This window comes from Chelonoidis abingdonii, chromosome 5, assembly GCF_003597395.2.
Source record: "Chelonoidis abingdonii isolate Lonesome George chromosome 5, CheloAbing_2.0, whole genome shotgun sequence".
Taxonomy (NCBI): Eukaryota; Metazoa; Chordata; order Testudines; family Testudinidae; genus Chelonoidis; species Chelonoidis abingdonii.
The window spans coordinates 120,438,639-120,462,103 of record NC_133773.1 but is presented as its reverse complement, the minus strand read 5'-3'; the positions used below and the strand labels follow the sequence as shown (position 1 = coordinate 120,462,103).

Here is a 23,465-nt window from a genome sequence, read left to right as displayed (position 1 = left end):
ATGCGGAATCTAGTTTGTTGTAATGATAAACCATTGGGTTATGGGAATACCAGTATAGAATTCCATATGTGTAATGATACAGCATGCAGGCTGTAAGGTGATACCCCTGACTGCTCCCTGGTGGGGCCTAGGGAATAAAAGAAGGGGCCTCAGTGGGAGAGACGGGGATGCAAGAATTAGGTCAGTGAATTGAGCAGTGGTAGCTGGGTGGACAAGCAACAGGAAGAATCCTGTGAAGATACTGGGGAGCAGTTGAGGAACTGGGAGGCCTTACCCAGTATTGCTGAAGAAGTCATTGTGTGGAAGAGGGGCAAGTCTATGGGCCCAAACATATTTGATGGTGTTACTCTCAGACCTGTTCGTGCTTCTTTGCTGAAAAGACCCTTATAAACATCTACAAAGGGAACAAAATCCAACCCTATAAAACTGTCTAAAAAGTGACTAAAAATAAATTAGTCCATGCTCTTGAAAGGGCACTCTCTCTGAATATGGAAATTAGTCAAGTTAAGAAAATTGAAATACTGTTTCCCTTTAAAATGTCCTCTGAGATACGAGAGCATGCCCCTCCAGAAAACCATGGCTTAGCGATGTACAGCTTTCCCAGTAGCACAGGATGCCACAGCAGTGATTTGTAGGACAGCAGATGGAGGGTGAAATCCTGGTCATAGTGAAGTCAATGGCTGAACTCTCATTGATTTCCAAGCGTTCATCCATAGACTCAAAATGAAGAGGTGGTAGTAACAGGATTATTATTTTCTTAAAAAAATAAAAAGTATATATGGTCATAACATTACATGACACATTACAGTGATTTAAAAAATATGGCCCCTTGCCTTGAAGAATTAACAATGTAAGGCCCTGATCCTACAATGGGATATGCATCAGTGGAGCCCTGTGTTTGTGTGGAGTCCCATTGACTTCAGTGAAGCTTCACATGGGCTCAGGGATTTGCCTGCATGGATCTAATTACAATAAATATTAGAACTGATCAAGAAGTGGAATTTCTGTTCCATGGGAAATCCCAACATTTTCAGGGGAAATAATCATTCCAATTTGGGGGACAAAAAGACTGAAATTTCCTGCTAAATGGAAAAAAAAATGTGATTCAAACCCCAAACACATTTTTCTTTCAACTTTTCTATTATATTACATTATAATGGATATAAGTATAATAAACTCAATATTTCAGTATGGTACAGAAGTCAAAACAATATGAATCAAAATTACAGTACTGAAACACTACATTTTGGAAAAAATGTATCAAAATCAACACATTTCCATAAAACATTTCAATTAAAATGAGTTCTGATGGAAAAGTGTTGCATAAATTTTTTTGATCATCTCTAATAGACAAACCATAGAACATGCAGATAGACAAAAGTTTAGGGGTAGGGAAGTGAGGAAGGAAGTTTAAAAAAACATGAGTTATATTCTACAGCAAGATACTGGTGGTGGAAAGAAAGCTGCTTATGGAGGGTGCTTGAATGACTAACCAGGGTGTAAAACCAAATGTTTATCTCATCAAACTCATGTCCTAGTTTATTAACACTATTGAATCCTCTTATGGTGGATAATTTTGTCATTCTGTCTGCTTCATTCTGCCATCTTCTGGATGTGACTAGCCTATTTTTAAATGATGCCATTCTTTGTCATCCCACTTTTTTCATATTATGTATTTATTTTAATTGTCTGCAGCATCCTGCCTGCGTAGGTGACAAGTGCATTTTATTTAAAATTATTTTTAAATATATATGCAAAATATTTTGGTTTTCTAACCCAAATGTGTCTCATGGACACAGTCTGGTTAGTATAGTGGATTTAGTTATATGGTCACAATGGATTGTCCATTTGTCACCCAGTATAGTGAAGACGCAAATCTATGTGTGTAATCTAATCAATTCTTGTGGGAGTAGGTTGGTAGTACGTTAGCTTTTCACCCCCAGAGACCTGGGATCAAATATTCATTAGGTTACATATGAAAACATGTTAGGTAATTTCATCTCTGTCTCTAGAGGACATTTGTCTATCTTACAGAATCATTACATCTGGCCAACTCTGATCATTAGAGGCCTACGGGTGAGATAGGTCAGGATTTGTGGTGCGTTAATAGCTCTATGTGAGAAAGCTTTTGCTGTGTCTGCAGGTCCGATCAATCCATCACCTTTTTTTGATCAGAAAGTTTACTCCAAAAAACACCCTTTGCATGATTTTTATATGAATTCATAAGGATTGCCCACATGTCCCTTCATAGTAAGCTTTGGCACAACATTGTGCTGACAAACATCAGCTGACTCAGCAATGAATACTTGGAATATCCATTCTTGAGATAACATCAAAACATTAAATAGTAATATAACATCGAGGGGGTGCATTTTTAGTGGGGTTAGAAGGCATTTAGTTATGCATCTTCATGATTAACTGTAAAAGAATTACAGAAAATTTAGATCATGTAAGCAAGACCCCTGAAAGGGTCAGAGGAAGAAGGAGCAGGGTAAATAGATATTGTCAAACAAGTTGAGAAAATAATGATACAACTGTGGAGGAGAGAGAGAAGAAAGATATTGTGTAAGCAAAGGAGGAATTACAATACAAGGTTGTCCTTAATAAGTACGGTACAATATTTTTCTTAATAAGTACAATATTTCATGGCATTGAGTGTTCTTCTCTCATAAGATTCCTGTTTAGGGGAGGACAATAGCATTTTTCTCATGGGGCAGTCACGATAGACCAAATTCTGTACTGCCTTGCAGCCACAAATCTTCCACTGAAATCCATAGCAGGTTGCATGTGGTGTTTGTCAGTGAAGAATCTGGCCCAATATATTTAGGGCCAGTCTTTCCATCCTTCCTTCACTTTTTCCAGGCTCTATCAGTTGTACATACAAAAAATGGAGGCGGTATGAAAACGTGTCCCTCAGTACACTAAAGGAAGTTTAATATAAATGTATCTTGTTCTAGAGGTGGTCAGCATTTGTCTGTTACATTCTAGGAACAAAAACGTATCCTGGAGGTGGGAATCACAGGACCTGAGGGACATGCCCTAAGCAGACCTGAGGAGGTAAGAGACTTAACTAAATCTGTATTTCTTGGAAATGTCTTTTGGCCTCTACATACCATGGGACATAGGTTTCTTATAAATAAATAAAAGAGAAGATGATAGATGGCTGGATAGTTGGAGGAGGGGACAGCAAACGATCTGCTTTTCATAGCCTGTTCTGATAATGCCATTCTCTGCAAAATTTTCTAAGTATGAGACATCATGCTAAAAATTAGTAACAAAGTCTGCAAAATATTCGTAGGACATATTGTATATCAGCTGATCAAGATATTTCAGCCAAAAGCACTCCTAATAAATGTGTTTTCCTACTATCTGTACATATTCACTAACATCTACAAATTGTAATATTGTGAATTCATGAGAATGGAATGATTTTGTGGGTCAGCTTGATTTATGCACTTTTCTCCTATAATAAAATCTGTTCATGCATGGATCAGCATAGGTTACTGAAACAGGATTTTTCAAAGGCCATGTCTACATTATGGGTACTATAGCAGCATAATTATGGTTTTGTAGCTGTCAGCATACCTGTCTCTGTAGATGGAGCCTACACTGATGGCAGGGGTTTTTCCATGGGTGTTGGAATATCACTTCCCCATAAGACAGTAGCTAAGAAAGAAGCATTCTTTTGTCATTCTAGCTCTGTCTACACTGGGGGTTTGGTTGGCATAGCTGTATCACTGAGGGGTGTGGATTTTTCTAAATTATTGAATCTTTTCCTGTTAATGGGAGTGAAGGCCTGGGGAAAATCCTAATTCGATATTTGCCAAAAAGTAAGTTGAAGTATTTCTTACCACCACATGTAGTAGCCCCATTACTGAGGTACAAAACCTCTCTACTTCTTCCTCAGGCTTGCCTGGTGATGAACCATTCCCATATTAGGATATGAATCTACACTCTGGCTTGTCATTAGGTGTATATGTTTGTAATAATGGCTCCTAGGAGAACATCAGGTAAAAAACAATAATTGCTGGGGTGAACATTTTAATTTAGGAGAAGAGAGTTAAAAGAAGTACTTAAACTGTAAAGATTTAGGCCAGCGGTAGGCAACCTATGGTACAGGTGCTGAAGGCGGCACGTGAGCTGATTTTCAGTGGCACTCACACTGCCTGGGTCCTGGCCACTGGTCTGGGAGACTCTGCATTTTAATTTAATTTTAAATGAAGCTTCTTAAACATTTTAAAAACCTTATTTACTTTACATACAACAATAGTTTAGTTATATATTATAGACTTATAGAAAGAGACTTTCTAAAACGTTAAAATGTATTACTGGCACGTGAAACCTTAAATTAGAGTGAATAAATGAAGACTCAGCACACCACTTCTGAAAGGTTACCGACCTCTGATTTAGGCCTTTGATTTGTGCTTTTGGAGATGCTGTCTTTACAGACTTGACTGATAAAGACTTTGAAGAGAATTATCAATAACCTTGTGTCTAATATTTTGGTCACTCCAGTTTTCTGAATTTAAGTAATACTTCTGATATCGGGATGGAGCTGTGCAGAGAGGGTTTGGGCCAATCATTGGACTAGTGGCAGTGAAGAGAGGCCTCTAGTGGCCTTGGAAAGGCACTGCTGCTGCAGCTGAAGACAAATGATTTGTATGCATGTCCCAGATGGCTCCTTGTGGGAGATCGCTTTGACACTGAGGCACAGAGGGGATGTACTGGAGGATGTTTGAAAGCCTTCTATGGATTATGGGCTAAATTCAACCTATATTGCTGATGCTGTTCCTTAGAAATACTTAAATTCACTGTTGTCTTATCCTTGTGTAAAGACTGGGCCTAAGCCTGCATTATCTGAGCACAGACAATTTCTATTAATTATGACACTATTTCCCCCTTCCTTTTTCTTTTTTGTTTGTAGGGGGAAGGCCATGGAGCTTCACGAAGAAATGTAGATTTGGAGGAGTTAAGAGGGGAGGGAATGCAGCTTTGGTTCTAGCAACAAAGTCCTTTATAACATTTATTTGTTACCATTTTAGGCTTGATAGTGCCGTTAACAAGGAGCAGTGAGGTACAAAGCTGCATTGCCCTGTGATATTACAAAGAAGCTTGGTGCTACATTATTCTAGCTTATCAACCCCCAGGCCAGCTGTGCTGAGTAGCTGATACATGGGGTTAGGGGCAGAGCTGTTTCCTTGCCTTCTCACCACTACTCTGCCCCCATGAGGCACCATGTGCCTCTGGAAAAGTAGAAAGGGCACACTCTAGAATTGTGTTTTGGCCCTTACACAAGCTGTGCAAGGCTGTGTATGACTTTTTTCTCCCTCCCATCCAACATTGCTCAGGAGTATACGAGCCAAGCAGAACAAGGCCGTTGTTGTTAAAAAGAGAAAAATCTGGCTCAGTCCTAGATTTCACTTTCACTTCCTTCTGCTTTTCAACTTACATTTTTCTGCCTGTTTTCTTGTCCGTTCCAGCTTGAAGCAGAAGCTGTTTTCCGTGCCATCACCATCGCCAGTCGAATCAACTGTCCGGTGTATATCACCAAGGTGATGAGTAAGAGTGCGGCTGATATCATTGCACTGGCTAGGAAGAGAGGTATGGAACTCAGTGCATTCTCCCCAAAGGAGGCGTGCATTAGGTTTCAGTTTACCAAATGGAAGCTCTAGCAACTAACCAAATTGCTGAATGCAGGAGTCGGTAACCACTGGCTCAAATGGCTGCTGTTGTGCTAACAAATTGTTTTGGGGAAAATGGAAGTGAGACCCCACTTCTCTATTCAACTTTGACACTCTCCCTCCTACTGCCTCTTCCTCCACCTACCTGAAATGTGCATCTTAATCCTCCCTTCTCACACGCTGCCTCTTGTCCTTATCCCAAGCTGCTGGCTATTCATTCTTGCAAAGAAGATCATCTTCCATTGTAAGGCCTAGCACAGACTCTCAGCCTTTGTGGGGCAGGTGCCAGAATATATCGCTAGCACTTGCTGTCTGTTATGGCTAGTGCTGCAAAGCTTCATGAGCTAGCAGTGGGTGGGGGAAATAGAATGAATGCAGTGGACCTCAGAGGGAGAGGTTCTGCTTCCTGCGGTGTTGAGGAATTGTTCCTCCTGTGCTCAGCTCCATTGTATTTTTAATGCCTACTGGCTTCAAGTCCTTTTTTTTTTTTTTAAATGAGATAAGAACTGGAAGGGACCCTGAAGCGTCATTGAGTCCAGCCCCCTACCTTCACTGGCAGGACCAAGTACTGATTTTGCCTCAGATCCCTAAGTGGCCCCTTCAAGGATTAAACTCACAACCCTGGGTTTAGCAGGCCAATGCTCAAACCACTGAGCTATCCCTCCCCCCTACTTTATTGCTGACTCCGCTCTTTGTCTCTCCTAATTTATGTTCTGTTGTTCTAAGTTATCTCTGCTTTTCTCTTTCCTCTCATTTTTTTTCCCTCATCTTGTCCTTTGCTGGTTCTATTTTCTCTCTCAGCCTTCAACACTTCCAGCACTTCTCACTTACAGTTAGGCAGGTGAGAGGCAGGCCACAAAGACATAGAAGTGCAAGGGAAAGGCAGCTGTTCTGTGGAGTATCCATAGGGATCACCAATGACAGGAGCAGGTGCAGAAATTAGTTTGACTCTGGACCACTGGCACCTCTGCCACTGGGCAGTGCAACGAGGCCAAGGAGGAAGAGCAAACTCTCCTCTGGATCTTTAATGTGTCCCCTTCTGATCTGGCTTTAGGTACACCGGTGAGAGAGCCTGCATTTCCGCTTGCTTGCGCTGCACATGTTCTGTGTGTTTGTAAAGAACTTCGGTCTCCTGAGCCTTCAATCCACTGCACAAACTCACTTTAAAAAACAGAGAAAAGATGGCTGTGATAAGATTATTCAAATTAAACACAACTTTGAACTCCTTTCCTCTCAGATTAGAGAATTTTGTAAATATTTTGATCAAAAGCATATGTGGCTTGGCAAGCTGCCTGATTAAATTTTTATAATACGGACAAATCTATTGCAGTTTAATTTCTTAGGAGTTATGCTGTCCATGTAGCAACATGTAAATTATGCATGACTGTTCACAGTAAGCTGCATAAATGCATTGGCAAATGGATTTTAACCATTTACTGTATATTCTTGCTTCTCCCCAGGTCCTCTAGTTTTTGGCGAGCCAATCACTGCCAGCCTGGGGACAGATGGGACACATTATTGGAGCAAAAACTGGGCCAAGGCTGCAGCCTTTGTGACCTCACCACCTCTGAGTCCTGATCCCACCACACCAGATCACTTGAACTCACTCTTAGCATGGTATAACCTTTAATTGATTATAATCAGCCAGTCAAATGAGTGCAAAACCCACACCAGATGCAACATCTAGAGACTATTCCAGAGCCCATTGAAGTCAATGGGTATGTTTCCTCTGATTTCAAAGGGCTTTGAACCAAGCTCCTACTGTATAAAATTATGATGGACAAGAGATGTTAGGTTACAATAGAATTAGTCCTTAAGAACCCAATCTTGCTATCATTAACGTTAATGGTAAAATTCCCATTGGCTTCAGTGGGAGCTGGGTCAGACTCAAAATTATCAGTAACAGAAGCTATAGTAAACTGACAGTGCGACTTGCTGAGGTAGATTTTCTTGGCCTGCTTTATAGGCTGGAAGATTATGTAGTGTGCATAATGCACATACAGCAACAGAAGCCTAACTAAAAAGAGCCTGCCTGTTTAATGCTACAGACATATGGGAGAATTAGTGTTGTACGGATGTATATTGTATAGATGTTAATCAACTAATCTCTTGTGAAGGTGACAGAACAAACAGGACTTGATATGAAGAGTGATATGTTATTTGCAATTTCAACTGAAGAAATGTGCAGGATTTATTCAGCAGTGAGAGTTATTTATTATTAAAAAACTTCCAGGTTGAAAGGTCAACAACCATTGCTCTCACAAAACGTCCCCCAAAGTAAATGTAACCCTCGTTTCCTGTGTGTGCATCATCCCAGCCTCTAGGTGGTGCTTTGGTACACGGGAGAGAGCAGACTTGTGGTCTTTCCCTTGGGTGACCCACTTCTTTCACTAGAGGACTCCTGGCAGGAAGGAATAGGGTCAGGGAGGGAATATGGCCATTTCTAATGTAACGTTGCATTTGAAAGATAGATAGGAGGTTGATTCTCATGAGTTTTGTGTTAACCAGTGAGAAGGTGCCATATCTTGGCTCATCTTCTGCCCTGAACAGACCTGGTGTTGTACCTTTCCCTTGAGCTCTGCTAACAATAAAACAGACCCACGCATCAACTTCTCCTTCAGTGTGAAAATGCTTGTTGTAATCTGCGTGCACACGTTCATGCACATGTGCTCTTAGGACATGGGTTAATCTTTCAGTTTTTAATGTCTTGTGGCTTGGTTTTGAAAGGTGCTGAGCACCCGCAGCTTCCAGTGACATCAGTGGGATTTGTAGATGCTCAGCACTTCTGAAAATCAAGCCACTGGAAAATGGCTAGATTCTGAGGGTTAATAGTGATGCTAAGGGTGCTGCGCCATGAGGCAGGAGGATGTCTGCCTGCTTGGAGACCTGATTTTGCTGAGTGTAATTCCCAGCACAGGTACACAGACTCGTGCTAGCTCCAGCCGAGCTAGCACGCTAAACAAAGCAATGGGGAAGTTGTGGCACAGGGTGGTGGCTTGCGCTAGCTGCCTGTCCAAACCCACCTGACAGCCTGGGTCTGAACTCAGATAAATGCCCATGCCACCACCAGTGCCGCAATGTCCACCCTGCTATTTTTAGCATGCCAACGGGAGCTGAGCTAATGTGAGTCTGTTGACTAGACTGGGAATCACGCCTCCCAGCGGCACTGTTGACATTGCCGTAGGCCCCATCCTGGATTGCCCTCCTGTTGTGCCCCATCTCTACTGGTCTCAGGCTGGAAACCAGCAGGGGTGAGTGGGACACATTGGGAGGGCAGCTGATGGGTTGGGAGGAACTGGCTTGGATGCCAGGGAAGCTTCATTTAGGGATTCAAGTTTGCATTTGGGAAGAAACAGACTGGTTATAGGAGGCTGTCAGCCCACTGATAGGAGGTGGGCGTGTGCTGTCTGTCTGCAAAGGGATCAGAAGGCTAGAGAGAGAGGAGGGTTATCATCGGAGAGATGGGAGCGGGTAGGAACAGCAAAGAGATGGGTATCCCGCTGATAGGGGCTGGGGAAGGAAGGAATGGGAGCTGAGTTGTTTTGCTGAGAACCTTCCGGAGGGGGTTCATCATTCCAAGGGTTAGAAGGGGTAATATGTCAAACCTCTGCCCACAAAGGTTAACGTAGCTCTGAACATGTTCAACAAGTTACCAGCAGTGTCTTGGAAATCTGGAATTGGGTATCACCTCTGGAAAGTGTGCACTGCTTCTAGCTCATTGAGATTCTTCTTTGGCTTAAGTGGTGGAGCCGCTGCTTTGGGGTGATAGGGGACTTCCGTTTGAGTCCCAGCAGGACAAAGTGCTAACAGTAGAGTGAGTAGTTCAGTTTGCCAGCCAAGCCACTAGTTAACACCAGGAGGTGGCATTATGTCCCTAACTGTACTGATTCCTGCTTCATACCTTGGATGAAGTACATTTTTAGGATTTACAATGTTCATTTGCTTGCAGATCACGTTTCTTCCACAAGTGAGGTTTCCCCACAGCATGTTGACAGGTTATGTACATGGGTGATATAAAAGCATAGGGAGACGTGTCTAGGTACCTGTACATCAGAGACTATGTGTATGCATCTCTGTATGTGCAGTAGGGGTTGACTTCTGCTCAGTGACACCTGCGTACATACAGAGGTACTCCACTGGTGCTGGACTTACACAGACATTAATGAGAGCAGAATCTGGCCCTAAGTCAGATGTATTTTTGATGGGGTTATACAGAAATTAGTTTCTTTATTTGATCTTTCTGTTCATTAAAATGAAAATAGGATAAGGTCTTTTCTGGCCTGATCTTGCACCATTGACATCATTAGGAGTTTTGCTGCTGAGTTCAGTGGGAACAGAATCAGACTTTTAACCAGCTCATGTGGCAAGGTATAAAAAATCATTATTTTTACTGCAGCAGACACAGCTGTGTGTTCTCCACAAGAGGCTTCCAACTTATTATTAATATGTGGGTCAAACTGGCATAGCTAAAATGGTAATAGAATTTTTAGAATTGTAACCCAGATAAAGCCATCTTTTAATATCAAAATCATGCTGAAAAACTGGGAAATCCGGGAAACTTTCATTATGCTTCAAACATGCAGAAATGCTTCCCTCTCCTTCCCCCGCCTTACTGGCTTAAAGTCAGAGATCTTAAATGACAGCAGCTTAGCCTGCTTTCAGGTCTAATGCTTTGAATCAATACATTGAAGCTTAAAAACATCCTATATATTAATACTTTGCAGTACATTTATATATATTTTTTTACCCAAGGATGAATATGATTATGATAAATAATATATTCTATAGCATTTTTCATCAGTAGATCTCACAACATTTTACAAGCATTAAACAAGCCTCAGAACATAAGGTTAGCATGGTTTTGATGGCTGGTTGAAAATTTGCTGTTGAAACTGTTTTGACCGAAACTTGGATTTTTGACTAAAAAAATGTCTGCTTTCCACAGAAAATTTAGATTTTTGTTGTTGTTGTTGTTGAAAAACTGAATGCCTGGAATCCAAAATGCCACTATGATGCCTCATGGGAGATGTATTTCAGATACCTCAGGCTCCCACACTTATATATGGGCTGGGCTCCCCAGCCAGACTCCATCTCCCATGAGATACTGCTTCCCCTCACCAAGAAATGAGATGGTGGTGCTTCACAGGAGATGTAATATGATCATATAGCCTGGTCAATGAAGGAGAATGGGAGCATGATGCAGCTGAACTACAAATCCATGTGCCATCGTAGTGACATTTCAGAAACTAAATATTTTAGTTTTTTGATTTTTTTCATCAAAAACTAAATTTTTCATGGGAAAAACCTGAATTTTTCTGACCAGTTCTAATGTTTATACCCATTTTACTGATTAATAAACTCAGGCAATGGGACTGTTCACACGATTAAAGTTAGGCATATGCAAATGTTTTTTGTTGGATTGGGGCCTAAGTGATGCTCATGAGCTAAGAAGACTAAGCACCGTGGTGCTCAGCAGAAAAACTTCACACAAAGGGCATATGGGCATATGCCACTGGGAAAGGCAACTAAAACAAAGCATGGAAAAGAGAAAGTCCTAGATTGTTTCTGGTGCAGTGAATTAATAGTGTTGTTTAAAAAAAAAAAAAAAAAAAGGACTGCATTGTAAAGATAAACTTGGAATGGGCAGGCCAGTTGAGCTGGAGGAGGGTTTCTTGTCCCTACAATTGTATTTATTAATACGTGTAGAAAATTAAAGAATCCACTATGTCAAATTAAACTTTCTTACAGCAAGACAGCGATGAGTTTAGAGGACAGAAGAAGGACAAGATAAAATGGAAAGCAAATCTTGTGATGTCATTGATGTGTTTAGTAATTTGCGGTAATGCAAGAAACTCATTAATATAAAAAATACTTTTAGTCTAATCTCTCTTATTTTACTATTAACCAAGAGGTTTGTCTTCTAATCAAAGGCTCATGATGTTGCTTGATTCATTTTCTTGTGGATAGGAAAGGATCAGAAGATGATGCAGAAAGTTTCCCATAAGTGAACAGGGTTGGCACCTCAGCAAATTGTACTGATGTGACAGATAAAGGACTTTTTTCTTCATTCACTTGGTTATTTGTAAGGATGCTGGGATTTTAACCTCTGAATCCAAGACCTGTTGATGTTTCAAACCTGCAATTTACACACTAAGATGGGGACGGACCACTGGTTCAAATCCTAGCATGGTCAGCTCAACCTTTGGAGACAGAGAAACTGCAGTAAAATATTATGTGTGGCTGAGGCCTCTGAAGCTGAGGGCAACTAATTGGTGTTGGAACGATCAGAGTACAGGCTTGCCTGTTCATTCCCTGTTCTCTGTCACAAGATACAAAGATAGAGTTTTTCTTGTAGAAATTTCATGAAAAATGTGTAGACCAAAAAAACTCCCCAAAGCCATCTGGTATTCATCATGTTATTTTTATTTCACAAGATTATGGATTTATCTTTAAAGTAGAATATTTAATACAGGGGTTTGATAACCTTTGTTAACACTAATAATGGAGTCATCTCCTCAGCACTGTTAAGTGGGCTTTGTGCCAGTCTTATGGTGAAGAGCAGCTGATCTTGGCAGTAGTTGGTTATTTTAACATGCATGGATGGTGTAAAGCTGAGGACATAGGGTTTTCTTCAGGAAAGGTGATCTGGCCAGAACACCCCTGCAAGAGATCCTTAGTTACCAGAATAGCACACGGTGGCTGTTAGTAGCTAGTGTCGCTTAGAGCACGTGCCTCTCATGTCTAGATTTGAAAAAACAAATTCACACCCAACTTGATGCCAGATAAGTCTGTGTGTCCTGCAATATCAATACTCCATGTGTTAACTCTTCTTAGTGGGGACCTGCAGGTGACGGGAAGTGGGCACTGTCCATACAGCACTGCCCAGAAAGCCATTGGAAAGGATAACTTCACTATGATTCCTGAAGGAGTTAATGGAATCGAGGAAAGAATGACTGTTGTCTGGGACAAGTCTGTCGTGAGTAATTACTTATCTTTATAGACTAAAAAATTGGCTGTTAACTGAATAATGAAAACCAAGGGGTTCTATGCCAGCATTCATGTGGTTTCCCCATATTCTGAGAGCTCCTACAGAACAAGCTACCATAAGGTTATTATTTATTTTTAAATACTTAGTAGGAACGCAGTTAGAAGCTTAGTATTTTATTTCTGTTTTACAATGGAAAAACATCATGTTTTCTGAGTCCTGAGGTTTAATTGACTGTACATCATTTTTTGGTATTGTGTCAGATTGAGTGTTTGGAGCTGACATAATAGTCAAAACAGTTTTGAAGCAGACTTTGTATAAACTTGACAAATAGATCATTTAATTTGGGAAAATGTCATATCATTGTTGACAAACTGCAGATGGATGGGAACCGAAGCTTGAGGTTATAATATAAAGCCATTTAAATGAGGACTCCTTGTGTAATTTATACTGGAATATTTTACAGTGCCATGTTGGCATAAGTTAGCAATTCATTGGATTTTCCATGGATCCTAATATACAATGCATTCCTCCCACCCGTACACACAGGTGATGCTGATATGCATGTTATAAACTGTAAAGCTCTATGATTGCATTTATAGTGCACCTCTGACCACCTTACCTGGACTGTTTCCCAATCCAACTTGCCAGGGACTACTGCTAGGATTCCAAACACTGAAGCAGCTTCAAATAGCTGCTGTTTAAAAGCAAGAAGGACAGTTACCTGTTCCGTAACTGGTGTTCTTCGAGATGTGTTGCTCATGTCTGTTCCACAGTAGGCGTGCCCGCTTGCCATGTGCACCGGTGCTGGAAGCTTTTCCCTCAGCAGTACCCGTAGGGGGAGTGCTGGTGCGACTTCTGTGTGCCATAAGGGGAGCCGCACGCTCCCCTCACCCTCAGTTCTTTCTTGCTGGACCAACTCCAACAGTGGGGAAGGAGGGCGGGATGTGGAATAGACATGAGCAACACATCTTGAAGAACACCAGTTACAGAACAGGTAACTGTCTTTTCTTCTTCGAGTCCTTGCTCATGTGTATTCCACAGTAGGTGATTACAAGTTGTGTCTAATGGAGGTGGGTAGGAGTTCACAGGTTCCTTGGCTGGAGCACAGCCCTACTGAAAACAGCATCATCCCTGGTGTGGAAGATGATTGCATAGTGTGACATGAACATGTGTACTGAGGACCAGGTGGCAGCCCTACATATGTCCTGGATAGGGACATGGGCCACAAAGGCAGCCGGTGAGGCCTGAGCCCTTGTTGAGTGAGTCCTTACAATAGGTGGTGCGGGAACCCCTACTAGGTTGTAGCATGTGTGGATGCACGATGTAATCCACTGGGAAACCCTCTGGGTGGAAATCGATTGGCCCCTCATGCGCTCGGCTGAAGCAACAAAGAGTTGTGAAGACCTGCAGAACAGATAAGTCCAGTCCAGATAAAAGGCCAGAACCTTGTGCACGTCAAGCATATGGAGGCGGTGCTCCTCGTTAGAGGTATGCGGCTTAGGGCAGAGGACAGGTAAGAAGATGTCCTGGCTCATGTGAAAGACAGAGACCACCTTGGGGAGGAATGCAGGGTGTCGGCAGAGCTGAACCTTGTCTTTGTGAAAGACGGTGTATGGGGGGTCACAGGTCAGGGCCCTGAGCACCGAGACCCGCTGGGCTGACATGATGGCCACGAGGAAGGCTACATTCCAGGAAAGGTGAGACCACGAGCATGTGGCCAGGGGTTCAAATGGGGGCTCCGTAAGGTGGGATAGCACCAAATTTAGATCCCACTGAGGAATAGGGGTCCAGACGTAAGAGGAGGACCAATCTAGCGCCTTGAGGAAACGCCCAACCATGGCATGGGAGAAAACCGAGCAGTCCTGGACCAGCAGATGGAACGCCAAAATAGCCATCAGGTACACCCTGACAGAGGAGGAGACCAGACCTTGAGTTCTAAGGTGAAGCAGGTACTCAAGGATAAGTTAGAGTGGGGCAGACGCTGGGGAAACACCTCGCTCACCCACCCACCTGGAGAATCGGGACCACTTTGCCAGGTAGGCTTGGCACGTGGATGGCCTCCCACTTTCGAGGAGGACATGTCTGACCCCTCTCCGAACATGTTCTCTCTTCCGCATCTAGCCACTGATCAGCTGTGCTGTCAGATGGAGGCTGACCAGATTGGGGTGGAGGAGGTGGCCCTTGTCCTGGGAGAGTAGGTCTGGTCAAAGCGGCAATGGCAAGGAAGGGGCCTTGAGCAAGCCCAGGAGGGTCCCGTACCAATGCTGTTGGGAGCACGCTAGGGTGATCAAAAGGATGCATGCCTTGTCCGTTTTTACTTTTTCCAGGACCTTGGTAATGAGGGGAAATGGGAGAAAAGCGTAAAGGAGTTGACCCAACCATGGCAGGAAGAAGGCATCCAAGATCACGTTCCTCCTCACCCACCCCTGGAGCAGAACCCGTGGCAACAGCGGTTCTGTCAGGTCACAAACTGGTCTACTTGGGGAGTGCCCCACTCTTGGAAGAGTAGATGAGTGACCTCTGGGTGAAGCAACCACTGGTGTTGAGAGGAGAAAACCAAACTCAAGTGATTGGCGCCTGGCAGGTGGAAAGCCTTCAGGGAGATGTCTTAGGCTATATAAAACTCCCAGAGGCTGAGGGCTTCCTGGCAGAGGGCCGAGGACCTCGCCCCACCTTGTCTATTGATGTAAAACATCGCAGCAGTGTTGTCCGTGAGTACTCTGACTGCCTTGCCACGTAGCTACGAGCTGAACGTCATGCAGGCTAAATGTATCGCCCTGAATTCCCTAACATTTATGTGAAAAGGTAGCTCTGTAGTGAACCACAAACCTTGGGTCCGTGAGGTCCCTATGTGTGCCCCCCAATCCAAATCTGACGTGTAAGACACTTGGTCCAGCGACAGGGTTGGGTCCTGGAAGGGAATTTCCTGGAGCATATTGGCTGGGCAGAACCACCATTGTAGGGTGTCGATCACCCGCGCCGGTACCGAGAGGACTTTGTCCAGTTTGCCCCTGGCCTGGGAGAACTCTGAGGCCAACCAGAGCTGGAGGGGCCTCATACAAAGCCTGGCATAGCAAAGCACATTGCCATGTGGCCCAGGAGCTGTAGGCATGCCCTGGCCGTGGTAACTGGCAACTCCATGACTGAGGTTATAAGCCCCTTCAGGGTCCAGAACCTGTCCATGGGAAGGGAGGCTGTGACCTTGGAGGCATCCAGGAGATCACTTATGCACTGCACCAGGACCAGTGTCGACTTGGCCTTGTTTACTAGGAGGCCTAGTTTGACACACGTGACCAAGAGCAGGTCCATGTGGTTGCATACCTGGGGCCACGAGCTGCCCTTGAACAGCCAGTTGTCTAGGTGGGGGAATATCTGTACCCCTCGGCATCTGAGGTAGGCCGCCACTACTGCCGTACACTTCGTGAACACCCTGGGTGTGGTGGACAGGCCAAAGGGAAGGACCGTAAATTGGTAGTGGTCCTCTCCTACTAGGAAGAGGAGGAAGCGTCTGTGCCCTTTGAACATGTGGATATGGAAGTATGCATTCTGAAGGTCGAGGGCCTCATGCCAATCACCAGGGTCCAGAGAGTGTATGATACATGCCAGAGAGACCATGTGGAACCAGCATTTTGCCATGAACCGACTGAAGCCTCGCAGATCCAGGATGGGTCTGAGCCCTCCTTTCGCCTTGGGGATCAGGAAGTAACAGTAGTAAACCCCTTTCCCCTGGAATTCCCACGGAACCTTCTCCACTGAGGGGCCGACCCACTTCCTGCTGTAGCAGGGGTAAATGCTACGAGTCTCCCCTGCCGTCCAAGGAATGGGGGAGGGAGGGCGGGTGTGAGGCAAATTGTAGCGTATAACCCTGGGAAATAGTGCTGAGGACCCATTGGTCTGATGTTATTCAGGACCGTTCCACAAGGAACACAGACAAGCAGTTGCTGAAAACTAACTTTATTGGTGGGAGGGTCCTTTCGGGGGTCACCGGGGTACCCTCCTGCAACCAGTCAAAGCCGCTTCTTGCCCTGCTGCTTGCCCTTGGAGGGCCCAGGCTGTGGGGCAGAGCGAGACTGCCTCTGAGGTCACTTTGTCTGAGTTTTGGACCTCTTGTAGTTGGGCTCATATCTAGGCTGAGGCGCAGGGACGGAGGCTTGCGCCTTAGGCTTTTCCTTGGGCAGGATGTAGAGCCCAAAGGTTTAAAGGGTGGTACATGAGTCCTTCATGCCATGGAGCCTCACATCTGTTTGTTCCATGAACAGGTCCTTGCCGTCAAAGGGAAGATCCTGCATCGCAGACTGCGCCTCCGCGGAGAGCCCGGATAGCAGTAGCCATGGTGGCCTGCGCATGGACACTGCCAAAGCCATGGATCGAACAGCCGTGTCAGTCACATCTGACACTGCCTGCAAAGCAGCCTTTGCGGCAGCGGTGCCCTCCTCCACCAACGACTTGAATTCCTTCCTTTCACGCTCCGGTAGGAGGTCTCGAATTTTGGCAGTGACCCCCACAGGTTAAACTCATATCGACGGAGGAGGGCCTGGTGGTTGGCTACCCAGAGCTGGAAGCTGGCAGATGAATAAAGCTTTCTGCTAAACGAGTTCAGTCTTCTGGACTCTTTATTCTTGGGTGCAGGTCCTGGTTGGCCTTCTCTTTCCCTGTGGTTCACAGATTCCACCACTAGGGAGTTGGGGGCGGGGTGAGTATAGAGGTGTTTGTGCTCCTTCATGGGCATAAAGTATTTGCCCTCCACCTTTTTTGATATTGGGGCCAGGGAGGCCGGTGTTTGCCAGAGGACACTGGCGATGTTGGCCACCCCTTCATGGAGCGGGAGGGCCACTGTGCCCCGTGCCAAAGATGAGAGCACGTTAAACAGCAAGTCCGAAGGTCCCTCCATTTCCTCAACTTGGAGATGGAGACTGGATGCTACTCGCTTTAGCAGTTCCTGATGGGCCCTGAAGTCCTCCTGCGGTATGGAGGGGGGTGGAGCTGCGATCTTGTCATCTGGTGCAGGGAAGGAGGCCGATAGCAGGCTCTGCGCGTCAGCCGGTGCCGCGGGGTCCACCCCTTGATCGGACTCCTTGTGCGGTGCCTAGGAGCCGTGACCCGCCGATCTATCCCTTGGACGTCTGGATAGCGCAACTGATGGAGCCTCTGGTGCTCCCGCTATTGACCCAGGGCCTTGCTGGGCATGCATGGGAGCCAAGGGGTCCACTGGCACCACTGGCTGTGCCACGGGGGTCCCTCCCATTGGCTCTGGTGCGGCACCAATGGCACCAGCTGGTCGGGTTGACCCGGCTGGAGCATAAGGCGCCACGTATGGGTCGAGGTCTGGTTACCAACGACCTGTCAGTGCTGTGCGAGCGGTACACGTGGTGGTACCAAACATAGCATCTGCCATGGGACTGAGACTCCGATGTCGAGGAACGGTACCACCTTGAGCTGCTACTCCTTGAGACGCTTCGACGCCTGGATCCATGACAACGTGGAGCTGGCGATTCCTGTCGGGAGTCATAGGCATGGTGCCTCGACACATCAGAGCTGGAGCATGACCGGCGATGGTGTCCGTGCCGGGAGCGGCTCCAGTAGCTGTGCCGAGTGGGAGCATCTATGGTGTCAGCGCCTGTCCCGCCGATATTCTGTATTCAGCATGGATTGGTGCCTAGAACTGCACTCTGACAGCACCCTACCAGACAGTGCCTAGAACTGTGCTCCGACGGAACCCTACCAGACAACCTGCAGGGCGACGAGGGTGGAGGCTGGGGGCTGTGTCCCGACAGGACACTGGGCGACGAGCAGTCTCGAGAGCAGTCTCCTGACTGGGATCTGTGTCGAGCTGGCATCGACTGATGAGACCCCAGTGGCGGCTTGCCTCTAGAATGGGGTCCAGGTGCTGGCAGTGCCCTGGGCACCTGCAGGGTCATAATATCTTTGGCTGCCTGCAGGGCTTCCAGTGTCGAAGGCATGCGGACTTCAGCCCCAGAGAGGTCTGAGTCACCGCAACCGGGCTGCTCTGCTCGACCTGAGTTGGAGCTCTAGAGCCCGGCGGAGCAGGGGGACTGGGGCTTTCCAACATGGGTCTAGCCTCCTCCCATGCCTCTGCTTTTTTGACGGAGAGCGGTACTGGCCACCGGAAGGTGCTGTGGGATTGCCACACGCCGAAGACAAAGTACCCGGTACAGATTCCACTCAGCGCACTTGGGTAGAAGCCAATGCCGGCTCCATGAGAAGGGCCTGAAGTCTAATGTCTATTTTTTAATCTTGGGTTTGAAGGACCTGCAGATTTTACTGTGCTCGCTAATGTGCGATTTGCCCAGGCAGCGGACACAGCTGGTGTTCGGGTCAATCCTGGGCATTCAACACCTGCAAGACTTGCACGATTTAAATCCTGGGGCCCAGGGCATGCCCCAGCCTGAAGAATAACTAACTAAACTAGAACTTTTACTACCTAACTGATACAGGTACTACCAAACAACCAACGAGATTTGAGATGAGTTGAAGCAAAGCTGGAACGAGTGGTTCTGATGCACCGTCACTGCTGGCAAGAAGGAACTGAGGATGGGAGGAGTGTGTGGCTCCTCTTATGGTGCGCTATGGCCGCACCACTGCAGGGGTCACAGCAGCACTCCCGCTACGGGTACAGCTGAGGGAATAACTTCCGGCACTGGTGCATGTGGTGAGCACGCACACCTACTGTGGAATACACATGAGCAAGCACTCAAAGAAGAATGAACAAAAATCAACCAACCAGAGACATTTTTTCTTCTTTTCTCTCACAAAACATGAAATTCAGCTGCAAAACTACATTGGGCTGAGATGCAGGTGGGGCAACACTCAGTTGCGAACTTGGTATCGCATATTATGTTTAGGCTAGAAATGGGTGGTGTTATGCCATACAACAAGGATAATGGTCTGTTTTTCATGGGGCATGCTGCTCTTGTTTCTAGCCTGAGAAAATCCAAAAATATTGGACTGTAAAATCACAACATTGTTCTGTGCAGCAAATATTTCATATGCTATTATTAGATATTTCTAAAATTTGATCATTGATGATTTTTTCTCTCCCTTTAAGACCTGTAAGATGGACTTGTGCTACTAAAGCAACCTGGATTTGCAGGTATAGGGATAAGAATAAGGCAGCCTGATTTTTCAGGTGTACTGCTGCTCCTTTATGCTTCTTTGGCAGTACAAAAGTGCCGTAAAGAGGATAATCATTTACACCCATATTATGGTACCTTCACATGTGAGAGTGGTGGAAAGGGGCCTTAGCAGAACTGAGACAAGCCTTTTATCTGTAATAAAATATGTAGCATATGCAGCATATATGATGGTGTAGTCAGGATTAAGGGTTTAGTGGCTTTTGTTTGGGATGATGTGAATAACTCACTCATCTGTTTGCTGCTCCTGAATAATACAGACCTCACAAACTCATGCTGATAAAACCTTTGGACCATGAAAGCCCTGCCCTTATGTCCTCTGTCCAGTCTATCTACACACATACCCTTATATGTTGACAATATCAATATTCTATCTCCATTTTGGAAGCTTAATTTACTCATGTCAAATTGCTTGTAGGCCATAGGCAAGATGGATGAGAACCAGTTTGTTGCTGTTACCAGCACCAATGCTGCCAAAATCTTTAATCTGTATCCAAGGAAGGGCCGGATTGCTGTGGGCTCAGATGCTGATGTTGTTATCTGGGATCCTGATAAAGTGAAGACTATTACAGCCAAAAGCCATAAATCGGTAAGTGAAAAAATGCGTATTGTCATTATAAACACAATCTCCTAACTCAAGTGAACTCCCAGTGTGCTAGATACGTAAGAGCTGGATCATATGACGTTCCGTATTAAAAAGTATGATTGTTCATATTAAGATGAAAGTAATTAAATCTCTTGTTTCAGAGAATAATAAATTTACCACTACAATCTAGAAGGAATTTTTCCAGTATGTTCAATATTGTATAATTGGCTAAATGAATGGGCCAATTCCCCAACAGCTGTTAATCAGCATAGCTCCACTGATGTCAGTGAAGCCATGCCAATTTGCACCAATGTTGGAGCCAGCGTCAGATTTTTAAAGGTATTCTGATGCCTAAAGATGGTAGACATGTAGTGGGATTTTCAAAAGCACCTAAGTAAGTTAAGTGCCTAAATCCTATTGATTTAGAAAATCCCACTAGATGCCTTATTGCATCTTCAGGTGATTAAATACCTTTACAAATCTGACCCCAACCCACTCTTCTCTTCTCTTTTTTTTTTTTGTGTGTGCCTATTTCTGAAGCATCAGTTATCACCCACTGCCTGAGCAGATGGAAAAATGTTCTGAAATGTTAAGGTTAATTCAGTGTTTCTGTAATCTGGGTTCTAAATTATGGATTGGTTTGGGGTTTTTTGGTCTTGTTTCATTATGAAACTTTATAGTGTATTTCTTTGATTCTGCATCCCAATTTGTATAAAGTACTAATTGTGTATTCTTTCCAGACACTTTGATCCTTGTGTAATGACTACACAAGGGGAAGGATAATGGAGAATCATGCCCATATGTTTGCTTTATTTTATCTTATCTAATCTAATCTAATCTAATCTACATATTTATCTAGTGGAGAGACAAGGTGGGTGAGGTAATATCTTGTCTCTCTAATATCCTGGGACTGAAACAGCTACAACTACACTGCCTATCTATCTAGTAGGTATTTTACATCCTGTCCATCACCATACTGGGTCACAGTTCCTTAAATATGTATGATTTTCATTAAATATTTGTGATAAGTTTACTGGATAGCCAATAATAAGTTTTATTTAAAAAAGGCTTAAATGTTCAAAAATGACTAGTGAGTTTGTGTGCCTCAATTTCTGTTTGCCCGACCTTAAAGGGGGCTGATTTTTCAGAATGTGCTGAGCACACCAGTCTCTGAAAATGAGGCCCCTTTAAGATGTTTTGGGTTGGACACATGAAATCACTAGGCATTTTTGAAAATATACACTTTACTACCCAAGCATTTTTTCTCATTTTGGAAGGTGAGAGTGGCGCAGTGCAGGGAATAGATTTAAATCATTCAGGCTCTCATTCAGCAAAGCACCTGCTTATCTGTAAGCATGTTCCTAAGTCTCATGCTTGTAGTTAAGCACTTGCTAAAGTGTTTTAGTGAGTCAGTGCCTCTAAGGGTTATGTCTACACTGCAATTAGTTCAGCACATGTAGGCGTACCCGAGCTAGTTTTGATTGAGCTAACTTGCTAAATATAGCATTGTAGCCATCAGCAGCACAGACTAGCTGAGTACAATCTTGCCTGGGATTCTAGGTATATACTCTGGTGGCCAGCCTATGTAGTCTCCTATGTCACTGAAGCTACACTGCTATTTTTAGCAAGCTAGCTGGATCAAAGATATCTCAGATGTACCTGCATGTGTTGCAATCACACCTCCCAACTGCACTGTAGACATACCTAACTGACCTGTTTTTGACAGCCAACAGGCTTGTATATTAGGGCTTGGCTACACTAGAGAGTTGCAGTGCTGGTGGTGGGTTTACAGCGCTGCACCTTACTCACCATCCACACTTGCAAGGCACATACAGCTCTGTATCTCCCTGGCTGCAGCGCTGGCTGTACTCCTGCTCTGCCTGGGGTATAACGATTGCAGCGCTGGTGATGCAGCGCTGCTCCGCCAGTGTGGCCACTAAAAGCACTGTAATTGGCCTCCAGAGGTATTTGGAGGTATCCCAGAATGCCTGTTCAGCCACTCTGCTCATCAGTTCGCACTCTACTGCACTGGCCTCAGGTGACCCGCCCTTTAAATGCCCTGGGAATTTTAAAAATCCCCTTCCTGTTTGCTCAGCCAGATGTGGAGTGCAATCAGTGAATCTTTCCAGGTGACCATGCTTCCACGCGCCAAACGAGCCCCAGCATGGAGCAATGGCGAGTTGCTGGACCTCATCAGTGTTTGTGGGGAGGAAGCTGTGCAGTCACAGCTGCGCTCCAGCTATAGGAATTACAATACCTATGGGCAGATATCAAAGGCTGTGCTGGAAAGAGGCCATGACCGGGACGCGATGCAGTGCAGGGTTAAAGTGAAGGAGCTGCGGAGTTCCCACGACCTGCCGTTTTTACAAGGAGCTGGATGCGATACTTGGGGGTGACCCCACTGCCAATCTGACAACCACGATGGACACTTCAGAGCAGGAGGGGGAGGGAGGAGGAAACCGAGAGTGAGGGTACTGGGATGTGGGGAGACACCCCTGAGTCCCAGGAGCCATGCAGCCAGGAGCTCTTCTCAAGCCAGGAGGAAGGTAGCCAGTCACAGCAGCCGGTACTTGGTGAAGGACAAGCAGAGGAGTGGGTTACTGGTAAGTGGCTTTTATTTTCAGGATGGAAATGTTTTGGGAGAGGAGGGGGGTTATGGCTGCATGCATGCATGCCTAGATGTGGAATAGCCCACTGATGTGGTCTATTACGTCGCGGCAATCGGCCTTGGTAATCTCTTCAAAAGTTTCAGCCAGAGCATGGGCAATGTGCTTGCGCAAGTTTATAGGGAGAGCCACTGTGGTCCTTGTCCCAGTCAGGCTAATGTGCCCACGCCACTGTGCCACGAGGGGTGTGGGGACCATTGCTGCACACAGGCAAGCTGCACAGGGGCCAAGGCAGAATCTGCATTGCTGTAGAAGACCCTCCCGCTCTTCCCAGGTGACCTGCAGCAGCGAGATATCTTCCAGGATTAACTCCTGTGGAAAATGTTGGGAGAGTGTTCATGGGACAGAAGCAGATGTCCGCACCCTCGCCGCCGCTTCCATACCCACGTGCCC

At 45.2% G+C, this 23,465-nt stretch overlaps 1 protein-coding gene across 2 annotated transcripts in view; it reads left to right on the top strand.

Annotated features, from left to right (window-relative positions):
* Positions 1-23,465, top strand: part of CRMP1 (collapsin response mediator protein 1) — a 75,050-nt gene that overhangs the window by 45,373 nt on the left and 6,212 nt on the right. For both annotated transcript variants that reach the window (XM_032791995.2, XM_032791996.2), the window contains exons 7-11: positions 2,989-3,057; positions 5,481-5,601; positions 7,142-7,298; positions 12,516-12,657; positions 20,239-20,409. In XM_032791995.2, coding sequence (XP_032647886.1) covers positions 2,989-3,057; positions 5,481-5,601; positions 7,142-7,298; positions 12,516-12,657; positions 20,239-20,409 — 660 coding nt within the window. The remainder of the gene's footprint in view (positions 1-2,988; positions 3,058-5,480; positions 5,602-7,141; positions 7,299-12,515; positions 12,658-20,238; positions 20,410-23,465) is intronic.